Source organism: Mobula hypostoma, chromosome 1 (genome assembly GCF_963921235.1).
Source record: "Mobula hypostoma chromosome 1, sMobHyp1.1, whole genome shotgun sequence".
Classification (NCBI taxonomy): Eukaryota; Metazoa; Chordata; class Chondrichthyes; order Myliobatiformes; family Myliobatidae; genus Mobula; species Mobula hypostoma.
The window spans coordinates 203,169,076-203,189,036 of record NC_086097.1 but is presented as its reverse complement, the minus strand read 5'-3'; the positions used below and the strand labels follow the sequence as shown (position 1 = coordinate 203,189,036).

The window sequence follows — 19,961 nt, the reverse complement described above, 5'->3', positions numbered from 1 at the left end:
CAAATACTGCATTGTTCACCCGGCATTCGACATGCCACAGGCTCTTTCCCTCTCTCTCTCTCTGTCTCCCTAATAAGGGAGAAAGAGATGTCTCTGTTTCACAGCGAGAGTAGAGACATAACAAACAACTCCCTGGTTTATGATGTTAAAAGTCCGTTGCGTCGCTTTTTCCGAGCTCTGTGCTCAAAGATCTCGGGTCTCTGGGCACACAGCCATAGATTTTCTGACTCCCTCTATGACCCACCGATCTCCTGTCGTGACACTGACCTTCGATCCGCCTTTCTCCAGAGCCACTAGGTCTCGACCCTCCAAAGGCGAGCTGAGCTCTTAGGCCGAGCCCTTGGCATGCCGCACAATGGCCAGTCATGAAACCCTGAGAGTGGGTCCCATTCCCGCAAAGAACCATAGTCAGCATGTAACTCCAGGTCAAGGTCTTCAAAAGAACCCTAAAAGGGAAAAATAGAGATATTAAAGATGGAAATAGAGCTCTTTCCAAGGATGCAAGCAAAGGAGTTGCCGATAGGCGCCATTAACCCTCCTAAGCTCCGCCTTTGAGGTGCAAAGGGACTTGGACGTCCTTTCCTAAAGGTTAACTTGCAGATTGAGTTGATAGTGAGGAAGACAAGTGCGATATTAGCATTTATTTTGAGAGGATTAGAATATCAAAACAAGGATGTAATGCTGAGGCTTTATGAGGTACTAGTGAGGTCTCACTTAGAGTGTTGTGAGCTGTTTTGGCCCTTTTACCGAAGAAAGGATGTGCTGACATTGGGGAGGGTTCAGAAGAAGTTCATGAGAATGATTCCAGGAATGAAAGGGTTATCATATGAGGAGTATTTGATGGCTCTGGACCGGCACTTGCTGGAATTCAAAAAAACAATGAGGTGGGGGGGGGGATCTCATTGAAACCTATTGAAAGTTAAAAGGTCCAGATAGATTAGATGTTCCCTATATTGGGTGAGTCAAGGACCAGAGAGCATAGCATCAGAACAGAGGGACATCCATTTAGAATGGAAGTGAGGAGGAATTTTTCCAGCCAGCGGGTGATGAATCTGTGGAGTTTGTTGCCACAGGTCGGCTGTGGAGGTTAGGACATTGGGTGTGTTTAAGGTGGAAGTTGATTGGTTCTTGATTAATCAGGGCATGAAAGGTTACAGGAAGAAGGCAGGAGAATGAGATTGAGAGGGTGAGTGGATCAGCCATGATGAAATGGTAGAGCACACTCAATGGGGTGAGTGGTCTAATTCTGCTCCCATCTCTTATAAGTTTATTATTTATTTTTTCCTCGGCTGAAGCTGGTAAAACCTGAGACACTGGCATAGTCAATTGTCAATTGCTAGGAACTTTCATAATATTTAAGTAGTGTTCAGTATTGTGGCTTTCTGAAGGTTTACCTGCATGTTACTGTGTAACTGTTAATGAAGTTTTCCCTGTATCCTGTCATGTCAGTCTCAAGTTCCATTACTTGGCAATATATACACACATTAGAATCAGAATCAGGTTTATTATCACAGGCATATGTTGTGAAGTTTGTTAACGTAGCAGCAGCAGTTCAATTCAATACATAATATAGAAGCAGGAAAAATATATAACATAATAATTATAAATAAATCAATTACAGTATACTTAAATTGAATAGATTAAAAATCAATGCAATACATAATATAGAAGAAATAATAATAATAAATAAATCAATTACAGAATATGTAATCAGCTCTTTCGTCTTACTGACGCTGAGTGCCAGATTGTCGCTGTGACACCACTCCACTAGTTGGTATATCTTGTTCCTGTACTCCCTCTCGTCTCCATCTGAAATTCTACCAACTATGATTGTATCATCACAAAATTTATGGAAGGTATTTCAGCTATGCCTAGCCACACAGTCATGGGTATATAGAGAGCAGAGCAGTGGGCTAAGCACGCACCCCTGAGGTGCACCAGTGTTGATCGTCAGCGAGGAGGAGGTATCGTCAGTAATCTGCACAGGTTGTGGTCTTCCCGTTAGGAAGTCGAGGATCCAGTTGCAGAGGGAGGTACAGAGGCCCAGGTTCAGTGACTTATCAATCAGGATTGTGAAAATGATGGTGTTAAATTCTGAGCTGTTGTCAATGAACAGCATCCTGACATAGGTGTTTGTATTGTTCAGGTGGTCTGAGGCCGTGTGAAGAGCCATTGAGATTGCGTCTGCCATTGACCTATTGTGGCGATAGGCAAATTGCAGTGGGTCCAGGTCCTTGCTGAGGCAGGAGTTCAGTCTAGTCATGACCAACCTCTCGAAGTATTTTATCACGGTAGATGTGAGTGCTACCGGGCGATAGTCATTAAGGCAGCTCACATTATTCTTAGGCACTGGTATAACTTCCGCCTGTAGCAGTGAGAGGTTGAAAATTGAACTTGAATACACCCGCCAGTTCGTTGGCACAAGTTTTCAGAGTCTTACCAGGTACTCTGGCGGGGCCTTCTGCCTTGCTAGGGATCACCCTCTTTAAAGACAGCCTAACAACCAGTGGTTGGTAAGTTGATGGAGAAGATCCTGAGAGGCAGGATATATAAGCATTTGGAGAGGTATAATATGATTAGAAATAGTCAGCAAGGCTTTGTCAAGGGCAGGTCGTGCCTTACGAGTCTGATTGAATTTTTTGAGGATGTGACTAAACACTTTGAAGAAGGAAGAGCAGTAGATGTAGTGTATATGGATTTTAGCAAGGCATTTGATACGGTACCCCATGCAAGGCTTATTGAGAAAGTAAGGAGGCATGGGATCCAAGGGGACATTGCTTTGTGGATCCAGAAGTGGCTTGCCCACAGAAGGTAAAGAGTGGTTGTAGACGGGTCATATTCTGCATGGAGGTTGGTGACCAGTGGTGTGCTTCAGTGATCTGTTCTGGGACCCTTACTGTTTTTGATTTTTAAAACTGGGCTGAGAAGTGGCAGATGGAGTTCAACCCAGATAAGTGTGAAGTGGTTAATTTTGGTAGGTCAAATATGATGGCAGGATATAGTATTAATGGTAAGACTCTTGGCAGTGTGGAGGATCAGAGGGACCTTGGGGTCCGAGTCCATAGGACACTCAAAGCAGCTGCGCAGGTTGACTCTGTGGTTAAGAAGGCATACAGTGCATTGGCCTTCATCAATCGTGGAATTGAATTTACGAGCCAAGAGGTAATCTTGCAGCTATATAGGACCCTGGTCAGACACCACTTGGAGTACTGTGCTCATTTCTGGTCGCCTCACTACAGGAAGGATGTGGAAGCCATAGAAAGGGTGCAGAGGAGATTTACAAGGATGTTGCCTGGATTGGGGAGCATGCCTTATGAGAATAGGTTGAGTGAACTTGGCCTTTTCTCCTTGGAGTGACGAAGGGTAAGAGGTGACCTGATAGAGGTGTATAAGATGATAAGAGGCATTGATTATGTAGATCAGGGGTCCCCAACCTTTTGCGCATTGCAGACAGATTTAATATTGACAATATTCTTGCGGACCTTGTGTGTGTTCAAGTTCAACAGTGGGTGTAATAGGAATGAAGAAAGGTGCAGCTGACTCATATCGGTTCATATCGCCGAATCATATCGTTTCCTCGCGGCCCGGTAGCACATGCTTGCGGCCCAGTGGTTGGAGACCACTTGTAGATAGACAGAGGCTTTTTCCCAGGGCTGAAATGTCTGCCACAAGAGGGCACAGGTTTAAGGTGCTTGGTAGTAGATACGGAGGAGATGTCAGGGGTAAGTTTTTTACTCAGAGAGTGGTGAGTGCGTGGAATGGGCTGCCGGTAACAGTGGTGGAGGCAGATATGATAGGGTCTTTTAAGAGACTTTTGGATAGGTACATGGAGCTTAGAAAAATGTTCGGTACATGCTCGGCACAACTTTGGGCTGAAGGGCCTGTATTGTGCTGAGGGTTTTCTATGTTTCTATCTTTTTTAACATTAGCCTCCGAGACAGAGATCACAGGGTCACCATGTGCAGCCCTGGATCTTCACAGCTGCAGTTATATTCTCCCTTTCAAAGCGGGCATAGAAAGCATTGAGTTCGTCTGGTAGTGAAGCATCACTGCCATTCATGTTATTGCGTTTCGCTTTGTAGGAAGTAATGTTTTGCAAATCCTGCCAGAATTGTCGTACATCCGATGTCACCTCCAACCTCATTCAAATTTGTCCCTTCACCCTTGTAGCCAGGTTTGAATGCCACAGATCTAGCCTTCAGCAGATGACATACCTTATGGTTCATCTACAGATGAATGTGTTTCCTTCTAATGACCATTTCGTGTGTGTCTTTCTGCTTGAGTGGTCTCAGTTGTAAGTGGACTCCCCTGAGGAACACCTGCAGCAATGGAAGCCTGTGGTGTTGGTGGGCTACTTTGTGTGCTGGTTCCCAGTGCCTGCCCGCCTACTCAGCAGTGCACCACTTGCAGTTCATTTGCTGTCATGCCCAGCGCTAGCTCCTGGAATGTTCTGGCGATCCCTAAGCAGCAGCTATATCACTCTATTCGGTAGATATCTCTCCATTTCTAAAGTGAAGGGGTATGGCTTTTTATACCTACAGCCAGGTTCTAGTTTCAGCCACCCCTGACGTGGAGAACAGATGCTGACTAGAGCACCGCCCCTTCTGGGTACAGACATGTCTGCAATTTATTATTATTATTTATTTTTTCTCAGCTCAGGCTGGTAAAACCTGGGCATAGCCAAGCACGCTCATTTCTCAATTGCTAGGAACTTTCAGACTATTCTAGTGGTGTTTAGTATTGTGGCTTTCTGAAAATTTACATAGATAAATTGTTGTATTGTTTTATTATTATTAATTCTTTTTTTTCTCTTTGATATTTGTACAGTTTGTTGTCTTTTGCACATAGTGTGTTTGTCCGTCCTATTGGGTACAGTCTTTCATTGAATCTATTGTGCTTCTTGTATTTACTGTGAACGCCCACAAAAATTAATCTCATGGTTATATTTAGTGACATATATGTACTTCGATAATAAATTTACTATTGACTTTGATTTAAAATAGAATCATCAGAAATATTTAAAACTGAGTCATTAACAGAGGAAAAATATTTCTATTGGCTATGGTATCAAAAAGGCAACATTGCTGAAGTATTTGAGGACTGAAGTTAAAGGGGTTTGAGGAAGCAGAATGTGCTTAAATGGTTGGCACAGTGGAGAGAATCTGTTGTAAATTTTGCTGAATGTGTTATTTACTGTACTCTCTCTTCCCAAATTAGACTACATTTAAACTTGGTCTCAGCCACATCCCTCTTGCTAATGCTGGTTTAGATGCTCTGGAAGACTGGTCCTATCATCTGCCCAAGCAAACCATTCAACCTTACTACAAGGACATCTTACCACATTTGGATGGCTACCTGAAAACATCAGTTTCAAGTAAGAACCTTGAGTTACTTTTGTTTTTCTATTCAACTCAATAAAGACTCTCTTTTCACTTGTAAAAAAAAATTGTTCAGCCTAATAGTAAACTTCAGAGTGTTGGTGTTTAGACTTGACCAATTTGTGTTTGATTTAATCATTACCAGAAATTGCAAAGATTGTTGTTTTATATTGTAGTTTTCTGATAGAAATTAAAGATTATAAGGGGCTTGTAAATCAGGCACAGCTGAAAAGATAACTCTGCATAATGAATCAAGCTCAAGTGAAGGAGAAATACACACAACATAAGGTACTGAGAACACCGCTGAAGTTCAAAATAGAAAATAATAATTATCTATTTTCAGAAACCAAATGAATAACCTCATATTCATACATGTTGGACTGCATCTGCCATACCTCTTCACCCATGTTGTCCATCTTGCATTCTCCTTGAACCTCATATTCGCCTCAGTCTTGTGTTGTCTTCCAAATGTTTCATTTGGGTCTTCCATTCAAATCATTAGTAGCTATTGTGAAGGGTTGGCACACAATCATTGATCCTTGCAGTATTTCCCAATAATTACTACCTCAACAACGTCTTGTTCATCTCTACTCTCTGTTTCCTGTAAGTCAACCTGTTCACTGCCCAAGCCAATATGCTGTGTTTTCCCATTCATACGTGCTTTACTTTTGTACCCTAATCTATAAGTGGTGTTCTAAGTGTCAAAATGCACTACATTCACTAATTATCTTTCATAAGTCAATGCTAACTTGTTTCTATTTCAAAGTATTCTGTTATTGCATCTATTGTAACTGATTTTCTTATATTTTTCCCTTTCTTGATATTAGGCTTACTGTTCTCCCTGTTTTTTGTTACTTTTCCTCCTTTTCTTTAATATTGGTGTTACGTCCTCCAATGTGTAGGAAAAGCTTCAGAGTATAAAGCATATTGAAAGATGGTTTTCAATATATTGAAAATTTCACTATTTCTTTCGGGTACCTAGAATGTATATATTCAGGTTCTGCGGCTTTGTCTGCATACCGCCATGTTAATTTTCCTTGCACTATTTCTTTACTAATTCTTTCTTCTTTTCCTCAGTCTTTGTAGACCCTTGGTTCCTAGAATAGCTGGGAGTTACAGAACATAGAAAGGCAAAATATTGGACAGGCTGTTTAGCGCAAGATGTGCTGATGTCCATGTTAATTTATATTAAATACCCTCTTCTTGTGTATCATCCCTGTCCCTCCATTCCCTTTGTATTCTTGTGTGTCTATCTGAAACCCTCTTAAACTCCACAAAACTCCTACCTCCACTATCACCGCAGTAACCTATTCCAGACCCCTAATGCTTTTTGCATTAAAAAAATCCTTTCCCCTTGCATCACCTTTAAACTTACCCTTTAACCTTAAAAACATATCCACTGGTAATTGAAATTTCTATCCTAGCGAAAAGGTTATAACTCTGCCCTATCTGTTGTAATAATTTCAGAAACCGCTGTGTGGTCTCTGCAGAAAACTACTCTAGAGAAAACTACTCATGTTTGTCCAAGCTTTCCTTATAGCTCATACTCTCTAATCCGAACTTTGTCCCTGTTTCCACAGACTCCATATCCTTCCTATAATGGGGCAAGCAGAACTGTGCACAGAACTTCAAATCTGGTCTGTCTAAAGTTTTGTCTAGATGCTTCCTTACTCTTATACTCAACACCCTTACCAATGAAACCAACCATGCCTTTTTCATCACCTTAGCCACTTTCAGTGAACTAATGACATGGACTGCAAGGTCCCTCTCTCCCTCTGTGCTATTAAGGGGCCTACCATAAACTGTATACTTTCACCTTTCTTTCGACTGCTCAAAGTGCCACACTTCACACCTGCCTGGATCAAACTACATTTGCCACTTCTCTGCCCATATTTGTGGCCAGTATCATTCCTGCTGTATTCTTTGATAGTCCTTTACACTGTCCACAACTCCAGCAAGCTTGGCCTAATCCGCAAATTTGCTGATCCACTCATTTACATTTTAATCCAAATCATTAATATAGTGTGCCACAAAAACTGGATTGATCCTTGTGAAGCACCACTGATCGAGAACCTCCAGCCAGGATCGCAGATTTCTACCCCTGCTCTGTCCTCAACGGGCAAGCTAGTTCTGAATCCACACTTACAGTTCACCTTGGATCCCATGTATCTTTATCTTCTGAATCAATTTAAAATGAGGGATCCTGTCGAATGCCTTACTCAAGTCCATGCTGATAATGTCCACTGCCTCACCTTCATCAAGCTCTTTTGTCTTCTCAAAAAGTCTTGATGGAGTTTGTAAGGCATGATCTGCCCTGCACAAAGCCATACCAACACTCTCTAAACAGGTCGGGGCTTTCCAAATGTGCACAAATAATATTCAGATCAGAGTCAAGTTCATTATCACTGAGATATGTTGTGAAATCTGTTGTTTTGTAGCAATGCATAAAATATGCTATGTATTTTGCAATAAGAAATATACATTAAAATTAAATTAATAAGGCAAAAAGAAAACAAGAATAGTGAGGTAGTATTCATGGGTTTGTTGTCCGTTCAGAAATCTGATGGCAGAGAGGAAGAAGGGATTCCTAAAACATTGAGAGTGTATCATCAGGCTCCTGTACCTCTTTTCTGATGGTAGCAATGAGAGAGGGCATGTCCTGGGTGGTAGGGATCCTTAATCATGGATGACGCCTTTTGAAGAGTGTGTGACTGCGAGTGAGGCGGTTAGTGGGATCCAAGAGACAGTGCTGGAGGAGCCTCAGCCCTTGAGCTTGTCCAGCGGGTCTGAGATTCTTGCTTCCTGTGTGGATGAGAGTTGGGGCTGTAGCAAGGATGAGCAACCTAACTGTGGCACTGATGTTCAGGGAGCCATTCATAGAGGGGGAAAAAAAGAGAAGGTGTAGTGGTAATTGGAAAGTGTAGTCAGGGGAGTAGACCAGAGTTCTCTGTCGTGAGGATAGAGCATCTGGAAGGCTTTGTTGCCTGCCTGGTGCCCAGCTTTGGGACATCTTATCTGACCTGCAGAAGAATTTTCAGTGGGAGGGGAAAGATCCAGTTGTCATGGTCCATGTGGGTACCAACAACATAGGTAGAACGAGGAAAGAGGTGCTGCTGAGGGAATTTGAGCAGCATGGGACTAAAGTAAAAAGCAGAACCAAAAAAGTAGTAATCTCTGGATTACTTTACTACCTTAGCCAGCCATGTGCAAATTGGCATAGGGTGAAGAAGATTAGAGATTTGAATATGTGGCTGTTAGGTTGGTGTGGGAGAAGTGGGTTTGAATTCATGGGAAATTGGCACCAGTATTGGGAAAGGAGGGAGCTGCGCCAACGAAATGGGCTCTACCTGAACAGTGATGGGACCTGGATCCTAGCGAATCACATAACTAGGGCTGTGGATAAGGCTCTAAGCTAAATCGTAGCGGGGTGGGTTCAACAGATTGGAAAAGTATGGATAAAGTAAAAAAGAAAAGTGTGGATAAAGATTAGGAAAAAACAAAAGATAAAGAGAAAAGTAAGAGTGGAATGAAGAAAAGACAAGTGCAAAAGAGTAAAAGATTACAAGATTTTAAAAGCATGATGAGTGCAAGGCACTTCATTTGAATGCCCGTAGTATTCAAAAAAAGGTCAGTGAACTTGTGGCTCAGATCAGTACAAAGAGGTATGATTTAGTGGCCATTACAGAGACCTGGTTGCAGGGTGGCAAGGATTGGGAATTAAATATCCAAGGATAACGGTAATATGGAAGGATAGGCAGGAAGGGAAGGGAGGTGGGGTAGCGCTCTTCATTAAAGATTAGATCAGGGCGATAGTGAGAGACAATATAAGATCTAAGGAACAGAATGTTGAATCCATCTGGGTAGAGATTCGGAATAGTAAGGGAGAAATCACTGGTGGGAATTGTCTTATTGGCCGCTGAATAATAACATTATAGTGGCAAGGGCTATAAACAGAGAAATAACTGAAGCATGTAAGAATGGAACAGTAGTTATCATGGGGACTTCAACTTGCACATAGATGGGTGAATCAAGTTGGTCGAGGCGGTCTTGAGGAGGACTTCATAGAATGCATCCGTGATGGCTTTCTTGAACAGCATCTTACTGAACCTACAAGGGAATGTGCTATCTTAGATCTGCTCCTGTGCAATGAGACAGGTAAAATTAGTGATCTTGTAGTTAGGGATCCTCTAAAGAATGATCACAGTATGATTGAGTTTCTCATACAAATGGAGGGTGCAATAGTTCAAAGTAAAATCAGTGTGTTATGCCTGAAGAATGGAGACTACAATGGGATGAGGGAGGATTTGGCTAGTGTAGACTGGGAACACAGGCTATATGGTGGGACAGTTGAGGAACAGTGAAAGACTTTCAAGGAAATTTTTCACAGTGCTCAACTAAAGTATATTCTAGTTAAAAACAAGGATAGTAAGGGTGGGGAGAGCCAGCCTTGGATAACTAAGGAAATAAAAGAAAGCATCAAACCATAAGCTTGTGCATACAATGTCGCCAAGACTAGTGGGAAATTGGAAGATTGGGAAAACTTTAAAAAATAACAAAGTACCATGAAGCGAGCAATAAGGAAAGGGAAGCTAGATTAATAAAGTAAATTTGCACAAAATATGAAAATGGATAGTAAAGGTTATATGAAGTGGAAGAGCGTGGCTAAAGTGAATGTAGATCCCTTGGAGGATGAGAAGGGGGAATTGAAATTGGGTCATGAGGAAATGGCTGAGGCTTTGAATGACAATTTTGTGTTAGTCTTCATTGTGGATGACATGTCTAACATGCTAAAGAGAGATGTTATGGATGTGATGGGAGGTGAGGACCTTGATACAGTAGCTATCACTAAAGAGGTAGTGCTGAGCAAACTTGGGGGCCTGAAGGTAGATAAGACCCCTGCTCCTGATGGGATGCATTCCAGGTACTGAAAGAAATGGCAGAAGTTATAGTAGAGACTTCGGTGATGATTTACCAAAATTCTCTGGATTCTGGGCAGGTCCTGACGGATTGGAAGAAGGCAAATGTCATGCCACTGTTCAAAAAAGGATGTAGGCAAAAGGCAGGTAACTTTAAGCCAGTTAGTTTAACATCTGTAGTTGGGAAAATGCTTGAAGCTATCATTAAAGAAGAGATAGCGAGGCATCTGGAAAGAAATGGATCCATCAGGCAAATGCAGCATGGATTCAGCAAAGGCAGGTCCTGTTTGACAAACTTACTAGAGTTGTTTGAGGATATAACGAGCGCAGTGGATAGAGGGGAACAGATGGACATTATTTACTTGGATTTCCAGAAGGCGTTCAGTAAGGTGCCACATAAAAGACTTATCCATAAGATAAGGATGCATAGAGTCGGGGGTGATGTATTAGCATGGATAAAGGATTGGTTAACCAATAGAAAGCAGAGAGTTAGGATACATGGGTGTTACTCTAGTTGGCAATCAGTGGTGAGTGGTGTGCTGCAGGGATCGGTGTTGGGCCCGCAGCTGTTCATTATATACATTAATGATCTGACAGAGGGGACCGAGTGTAGTAAGTTTGCTGATGACACTAAATTGAGTGGAAAAGCAAATTGTGCAGAAGATACAGAGAGTCTGCAGAGAGATACAGATAGGTTAAGTGAGTGGGCAAGGGTTTGTCAGATGGAGTACAATGTTGGTAAATGCGAGGTCGTCTACTTTGGAAGGAAAACTGAAAGAGCAGATTATTATTTAAATGGTAAAAAAATGCAGCACGCTGCTGTGCAGAGGGACTTAGGAGTGCTTGTGTATGAATCACAAAAGGTTGGTTTACAGGTGCAGCAGGCTATCAAGAAGGCAAATGGAATGTTGCTGAAGGGATTGAATTTAAGAGCTGGGAGGTTATGCTGCAACTGTACAAGGTACTGGTGAGGCCGCACCTGGATTACTATGTGTAGTTCTGGTCTCCTGACTTGAGGAAAGATGTACTGGCTTTGGAGGCAGTGCAGAGGGGGTTCACCAGGTTGATTCCAGGGATGAGGGGGTTAGACCACGAGGAGAGATTGACTCGCCAGGGACTGTACCCGCTGGAATTTGGAATAATAGAGGAGATCTTATAGAAACATATAAAGTTATGAAAGGAATAGATAAGATAGAGGCAGGAAAGTTGTTTCCACTGGTAGGTGAGACTAGAACTAGGGAACATAGCCTCAAGATTCGGGGGAGTAGATTTAGGATGGAGTTGAGGAGGAACTGCTTTTCCCAGAGAGTGGTGAGTCTGTGGAATTCTCTGCCCAATGGAGTAGTGGAGGCTACCTTAGTAAATATATTTAAGACAATATGGATAGATTTTTGCATAGTAGGGGAATTAAAGGTTGTGGGGGAAAGACTGGTAGGTGGAAATGAGTTCATGGCCAGATCAGCCATGATCTTATTAAATGGTGGAGCAGGCTCGATGGGCCAAATGGCCTACTCCTGCTCCTATTTCTTATGTTAAGTTCTTATGTCCATGATGGAGGTGGGTCCCCATCATTCTTCTCCAGTAGCTGATTATATACTATATACCACTGATGTGCGGTGTGTCTCACTGACGTATAATTATCTGGATTATTCCCATTTCCCTTCTTGAACCAAGGCACGATATTTGCTATTTTCCATCTTTGGGTCCTCGCCTATTGCTAATGAAGATGCTAAGATCTTTGTCAAAACCCCAACAATCTCCTCACTTGCTTCTTTCCATATTCTAGGATGCATGTCATCAGGCCCTGGGGTCTTTTCTACTTTGATGCTTTTCAGAAGATCTAGCATACCTTCTTCTTAATCTAAAAATGTCCCAGCTCGTTAGCGTGCCTCACTCTGTTTTCACAATTGTCCAGGTTATTTGCATTGACCATTCTGAAGACAGATTCAAAATCTGTGTTTATTTGTTCCTCTATTGCTTTGTTTTCTAACTGGGGATTTACATTTGTTGTCAGTAACCTTCTCTCTTAACAAATTTGTCTGGATCTGTTAATGTCAGCTCTTGTATTTCCTGTGTGTTTACTCATGCACTCCACCTTTCCCCCTTTAAACCTTTTGGCTTCCTTTGTTCACTACTAAAGTTTTTACAATCCTCAGGCTTGCTGCTATCTCTGGCAACTTCATTTTCCTCCTGTTTGGGTCCAATACTCAGATTAATTTTTTCTATAAGCATTGGGAGAGTGAGCAGTTTTAAGTTCTTGGGTGTCAAGATCTCTGAAGACCTAACCTGGTCCCAACATATTGTTGCAGTTACAAAGAAGGCAAGACAGTGACTATACTTTATTAGGAGTTTGAAGAGATTTGGCATGTCAACAAGTACACTCAAAAACTTCTATAGATGTGCCGTGGAGAGCATTCTGACAGGCTGCATCACTGTCTGGTGTGGGGGTGGGAGGCTACTGCACAGGACCGAAAGAAGCTGCAGAGGGTTGTAACTTTGTCGGCTCCATCTTGGGTACTAGCCTACAAAGTACCCAGGGCATCTTCAGGGAGCGGTGTCTCAGGGAGGCAGCATCCATTATTAAGGACCTCCAGCACCCAGGGCATGCCCTTTTCTCACTGTTACAATCAGGTAGGAGGTACAGAAGTCTGAAGACACACACGCAGTGATTCAGGAACAGCTTCTTCCCCTCTGCCATCTGGTTCCTAAATGGACATTGAACCCGTGAACATTACCTCACTTTTTTAATTTATTCGTTGTCGTCTGGTGGCACGTGGTCTGATGTCTAGGTGGCACATGGGGCCTCTTTTTAATATATTATTTCTGTTTTTTTTGCATGATTTTTAATCTATTCAATTTAAGTATACTGTCATTGATTTATTTATTATTATTATTTTATATATTTTTCCTCTTCTATATTATGTATTGCATTGAACTGCTGCTGCTAAGTTAACAAATTTCATGCTGGTGATAATAAACCTGATTCTTATTCTGATTGAACCCTCTTTCTAGACAGTTTACTGTCAGTGAGGCATAAATACACTTCTTAAATATTCTCCATCATCAAATCATTATCAGCCATTTCTCCGAACTTCATAGCCACTAGTTGAAAAAAAGCAAAATAAAGTTTAAAAGCTTTCTGATTCCAATAGTGAGGGAAAAATAGTTGTAATGTCAAAATCCTGAGGGGAACGAATAAAAACTAAACCAAGCAATTGAAAAAAAGACTATAACAATGATGGAGGGGTTCATGGATTATTTCAGTTGTTTGATTATAAAGTGCAATTCTAAGTATAATCAAAACAAGGTTCAAAGGACAAAAACCGTGTGTTACAGTTACATTGAAGTGAGTCTTGTCTAGCTGTTTTAAGAGATACAGAAATTCATCTGTGTGGCAATCTGCTTTACGATGAACTTCTGCAGTGAATTTACTATTGTAATATAGGTCTTGTCGAAGCCATTTTATGGAATCTCACTTTAGTGAAATCTCAGTCAGCAATTAAGGAATTGACAAGGTATATTCTAAACATATTAATTAAAAGATATATTTTGGCAGATGCTGGAAAAATAGATTAGTAGTGTTTTTAAAATCTCTGAGTGGATGTGGTGGTTAAATGCAGCAGTTCTTGAAATGGCACTCTGGAATATGTGTCCATCTGTGTGGAGAGGAGCTTGGACATGATCACCTGGCCCCAGAGGCACGAGTGGCGTCTGCTGAGCCACATCTCACGCTTATATTCTCAACAACATCAAATTCTAAAGATTTGGAGAGAAAAAAATAATTAAAATTTGGAGCTCACATTACTAACACAATTTTTTGTTTACGGATACTTTGATTTTTAAACCTCTTGTTAGGTGAGTTTGAAAACAACTGGGAAATGGTGAGGATTGATACCTCAACTAAAGGAGGAAACAAGATTCTGATAAACCGTCTGAAAAAATTATCAAATCTTTCTACGGTAGGGGGCCATAATTTGATATTTGAACCAATGCTTTTTATTGATGAAATATATCCATAAATGATAATTACTTTGTTTTTAAATCATTTATTTTTTCATAAAACAGAGCGAAGAATTACCTGCTGCAAATGTGAGGCGCAGAGTGGTGCGGTTACTTGGGTGTCTGGGGGGACACATCAACCGGAGTCTAGTGACAGGTAAGTGTGAAGACAGTTTAAAGCATATCAGTCTAGTCATAGTCATACTTTATTGATCCCGGGGGAAATTGGTTTTCGCTACAGTTGCACCATAAATAATCAAATAGTAATAAAACCATAAATAATTAAATAGTAATAAGTAAATCATGCCAGAAAATAAGTCCAGGACCAGCCTATTGGCTCAGGGTGTCTGACCCTCCAAGGGAGGAGTTGTAAAGTTTGATGGCCACAGGCAGGAATGACTTCCTATGTTGCATCTCGGTGGAATGAGTCTCTGACTGAATGTACTCCTGTGCCCAACCAGTACATTATGTAGTGAATGGGAGACATTGTCCAAGATAGCATGCAACTTGGACAGCATCCTCCCTTCAGACACCACCGTCAGTGAGTCCAGTTGAAAACAGAATAAATAAAGGTGAAAACTTAAGGCTAACATTGGCCTACATTTAACGTTAATAATCTGCATGACTATGAAATCTATGCCTCTGTTTGATCTACATATTCATTACTGTCATTCATGATGAGAAGGAGCAGTTTGCTAGTATGTTTTATCTACGTCTTTTGCTTCTGAACATTAAAATGATTTATTGGAAGCAGCTGACTGAAGTCAGAATGATAGAACAAATAATTATTGTGATTATGTTAAACACTAAGCTAAACAAGTAGTTTTACTGACATCAATTGGCATTTGATTCACTTAATTATCAACGTTTCACAGCAATGATTGTTTATATTTGTGATTTGTAATGAGGCACAGAAATGTCCGTGTCTTCTCATGAACTAAAGGTGATTGCCTGCCAGGGCCTTCTACAATAAGGAAGGAAATGGTAACTAGAGTCTACACCAGGGGTCGGCAACCTTTTTTGCCTCTGTGGGCCGGATCACGTATTAATGAGTGGACGGTGGGCCAGATAAATGCCATAAAAAAAACTTGAAATATGGGAATTATTTAAATACATCTAGTTATGTTTTGCCTCAAATTAATGAATAACACATGCTAGAAAATCATTTGTGCATAACCAAGGATGCCAATTAGTAATCATAGAACTCAGGTTAGTTTTTCTGCCCCTTCAGTTGTGATGCCAATTAGCTTCGACACATTAAGTTTCATTTCTGACATCACTTTCAGCAAAGCTTCAAAAATGTCTGCTCCAGCAACCGTGTCCTTCATAGGAATTAATTGAATAAACTTCAAAAATTTGAAAAGTTGAGGTCACGCCTCGCACAAACACTGCAGGTTGAGCAGTGTCTCTCAAGTCTGTACTCTCATCAAGCGCAATTGGAAAAAAAAATGCAATTCATTGCCGGCATTCCTTAAACAACTTTTAACATCTGCTGACATTCCTTCAACTCGCCGTGTGATGGTTCTTGCTGACAGGCTGATAGGTGCAAATAAAGATTTATTTTCAGGACAAACAATACCCACCACTGCCAGTAAACACTCTTTGACAAACTCTCCATTTGTAAAAGGCTTCATCTTTTCTACAATACGCTTTGAGACTTTGTAGCTGGCATGGGTATTTCCTTCATTTTCACTGCTTTTTTGGCACTCAGCGTCTACCTTCCTGCGTTTTGCATTCGTTGCCATTGGAATTTTTTTCTTTGATTTTATTTCGAAATGCAAGTTATTCAACAAGTATCGTAGTACATGTAAGTATCTGGATATTTAGCGTGGATTTCTTGTTAAAACACAGTGACGCTGTTTCTGTTTACAAATTTGAACAATCCCATCTGAAAACCTGCGCTTGCACGGAGAGTATCTAATACATATTAATAGGGTAGTCTGCCTTCCCTCTGCCTTCCCGTCATTCGTATATACCAGTGTTTGGTTTGGAACAAAACTGAACCTGGGGCCAGTTAACAAGACGCCATGCATGTCCATCAGTGTGGTCGCGTGAAACACTCAGAATAAGGAAAAATCGCTTGCGGGCCGGATAAGCATAGTGTCTCAATATTTGCTCGCAGGCCAGTCAAAATACCTTCGCAGGCTGGATCTGGTCCGCAGGCCGTAGGTTGCCTACCCCTGGTCTACACCTTCATAAAACTTGCCATTGAAAAGGCTGCCTACTTTTGATGTAAAGTAGTGAATGCTACAGTGTTGCCGTAGCATCTGGTGCTTGTAATCTTTTGTACGGTTTTGCTTTTAAAACCTTTTAACTGAATTTTATTGAAGGGCTCACATCCCCTGTGTTCCAATCTAGAGCCATTGCATTACTGGAGAAGGTATTTCTGGTTCTTTCTATCACGTGTTACTTTTGCTGGACTGTGGACTGATACTGGATCATTTATTTACAAAGCCGATCCCAAGTTCAATAAAATGCCCATTCTGACTTCTTAAATGAAGTGCTGATCAAAATATTTTATGATCATACATTAAAACCTTAAAAGAATAAAGTTGAAGAAATTCATGACTGGTAATACTTCAACTTATGAAGGAAAGTAGATAGGCATGAGGGAACAAGACCAGTGGAGGGGAGATGGCAGGTCTTAAATTTTGTCATTGGCATTTACCACAGAGAAGATCGTGGAAGCTAGCAAAGAGATGGTGATATGCCAAAACATATCCACTTCACAAAGCAGACTTAAAGGTGGATAAGTCCCCAGAGTCTTGACCAAGTGTGCCCTGGGACATTGTGGGAAACTAGGGAAAGAAACTGCTTGGCCCTGGCAGAGATACTTTTATGATTAATAGCCACAGGTCAGGTTATCAGAAGACTGAAGGGTGTTTAATATTTGCCTTTGTATAAGAAGGGCTTCAAAAACAAACCAGAGTATTATATCCAGTGATCTTAACATCAGAGATGTCAAGGTTACTGGGGAGATGGGACCTCTCCACATTTGAAAAGGCAAGGACTGATTAAAGATAGAGAATATGGCTTTGTGTGTGTGAAACTCTGTCTCACAAATTTGACTGAGTATTTTGGAAAGGTGAACAAGAGAATTGTTAATGTTAGAGCAGAAGCATTGTCTACCTGAATTTAGCAAAGCCTTTGAGAAGATTCTGCAGTTAGATCATATAAGAATGAGCTAGCCAATTGACTATGACATTGGCTTGGAGGCAGGGCTTAAAGGGAGGTAGTAATGGAGGGCCGTTTTTCAGACTGGAGGCCTGTGACTATTGTGTGCCACAAATGACTATGCTGACTCCCCTTGTTGCTTATCATGTGTATTAACGTCTAGGATGTGAATGCAGCTGGTGTGGTTAGTAAATTTGATGATGACACCAGTCAGTAAGATTATAGCAGGATCTAGATCAAACCAAGGAATGACAGATGGAATTTAACCTGGACAAGTGTGAAGCACTGCATTTTGTGGAGTTAAACTGGGAAAGGTTTGCACAGTAGATTGCAGGGTCTAAAGAGAGATATATTAGAGAGATACAAGACCCTAATTCCCTAAAATTGTTAATATGGCAGACAAGGTGCTATTTGACTTAGTTGGTCAGGAAATTGAATGAAAAAGTTGGGATGTCATCTTACATCTACAGCACATGGAGTATTGTGTGCATTTCTGATTGCTTAACTATAGTTCCTCCCCATGGCAGTTTGGCACATTGTGCATCAGCCTAGCTGTTTCTTTAGCATTTTGTCATTTTACATTTTGTCTGAGTTGCTAGCTAGACGCTCAACCCAGCACAAGTAGAACTCACGCAAGGAAAGGAGCTGGCTGGATTCGAACCCAGGACTTCTCACTCCGAAGTCTGGTGCAGATGCCACTACATCACTGGCACAGACAAACTAAAGGAATGTTATTGTTAAACTGGAAGGGTACAGGAAAAAAATACATACGGTAACCATAAACATGAGAAATTCTGCAGATGCTGGAATTTCAGAGCAACACACACAAAATGCAAGAGGAAGTGAGCAGTTCAGGCAGCATTAGTGGAAAAGAGTAAATAACTGATGTTTCAGGCCGAGACCCTTCATCAGGACTGGAAAGAAAGGGGGAAGACTCCAGAATTTATAAGTAGAGGGAGGGGAAGGAGAATACCAAGAAGGTGATCAGTGAAGTCAGGTGGATAGGAAAGGTAAGGGGCTGGAGAGGAAGGAATTTGATAGGAGAGGAGAATGGACCATAGGAAAAAGGGAAGGAGGAGGGGACCCAGGGGGAGGTGATAGGCAGGTGAGAAGATGTAAGAGGCTAGAGTGAGGAATAGAAGAAGGGAGGGGGAGGGAATGTTTTTCACTGGAAGGAGAAATTGATATTCATGCTATCAGGTTGGAAGCTACCCAGATGGAATATAATGTGTTGCTCCTCCACCCTGAGGGTGGCCTCATCGTGGCACAAGAGGAGGGCATGGACCAGCATGTCAGAACAAGAATGGGAATCCAAATTAAAATGTTCGGCCGTAGGGAAATTCTGCTTCAGGCGGATAGAGCAGAGAGGTTTGACAAAGAGGTCCCCCAATTTACATCAAGCCTCACCAAGAGGAGGCCACATTGGGAACACCGCACACAACAGACAACCTTAGCAGATTCACAGCTGAAGTGTTGCCTCACCTGGAAGGAGTATTTGGGACTCTGATTAGAGGTGAGGGAGGAGGTGAATGGGCAGGTGTATCACCACAGCTCCTTGCTGGGTTAAATGCCAGGAGGGAGATTAGTAGGGAGGGACAAGGGAATCACGAAGGGAGCGATCCCTGCAGCAAGAGGGGAAACATTTTTTTTGGAGTTGGTGGTAGTTGAATCCGAGGTCTGGATCTGCTCAGTTTGGTTGGAACTGGGGTCGGTGACAATTGTATCTCCAGTCTGGAGGCACCCAGGGGCGTTGGAGCCGAGGTTGGAGTCAGCAAGATCCGCGGTCTGGGGTGACCGATCGAATCAAGGTCCGAGTGGGAGGCGGCAGGAACTGTGGTCTGGAGACATCCAGGGCCATCAGAGTTGGAGACGGTGGGATCCACGGTCTGGAGAGGGGCGATACAGTAAAGATGTTAGGGAGACTGAAAGGCTTGAGTTATAAGGAGAGGCTGGATTGACTGGAACTGTTTTCCTGGAGTGTAGAAGGCTGAGTGGTGACCTTACAGAGGTTTATCCTGAGAAGCATGCTGAGGTGAATGGTCACAGGGCTTATCCCAGTGTAATAAATAATAAAGGCATCCGTTAGTCGTGCGAGACCATGGATCTGCGCCTGGAAAGTCTTCACCCTCCAGGGCGCAGGCCTGGGCAAGGTTGTATGGAAGAGCAGCAGTTGCCCATGCTGCAAGTCTCCCCTCTCCACGACACCAATGTTGTCCAAGGGAAGGGTATTTGGACCCATACAGCTTGGCACCAGTGTCATCGCAGAGCAATGTGTGATTAAGTGCCTTGCTCAAGGACACAACACGTTTCCTCGGCTGGGGCTTGAACTCACGACCTTCAGGTCGCTAGTCTGATGCCTTAACCACTTGGCCACATGCCCACATTATCCCAGTGTAAGGGAGTCTAAAACTAGAGGACAGAGGTTTAAGGTAAGAGGGGAAAGATTTAAAGAGGACTAAAGGAGTAGGTATCTGATTCAATGGGTGGTGAGTAC

General features: G+C 42.0%; 1 protein-coding gene across 3 annotated transcripts in view; it reads left to right on the top strand.

Annotated features, from left to right (window-relative positions):
• The window catches only part of prkdc (protein kinase, DNA-activated, catalytic subunit), a 303,035-nt gene that overhangs the window by 89,616 nt on the left and 193,458 nt on the right, over positions 1-19,961 (top strand). For all 3 annotated transcript variants that reach the window (XR_010019774.1, XM_063063262.1, XM_063063255.1), the window contains exons 21-23: positions 5,218-5,374; positions 14,150-14,253; positions 14,360-14,450. Coding sequence is in view for 2 of the 3 variants with exons in the window: in XM_063063262.1 (XP_062919332.1) it covers positions 5,218-5,374; positions 14,150-14,253; positions 14,360-14,450 (352 nt within the window). In the remaining variant the exon portion in view is untranslated. The remainder of the gene's footprint in view (positions 1-5,217; positions 5,375-14,149; positions 14,254-14,359; positions 14,451-19,961) is intronic.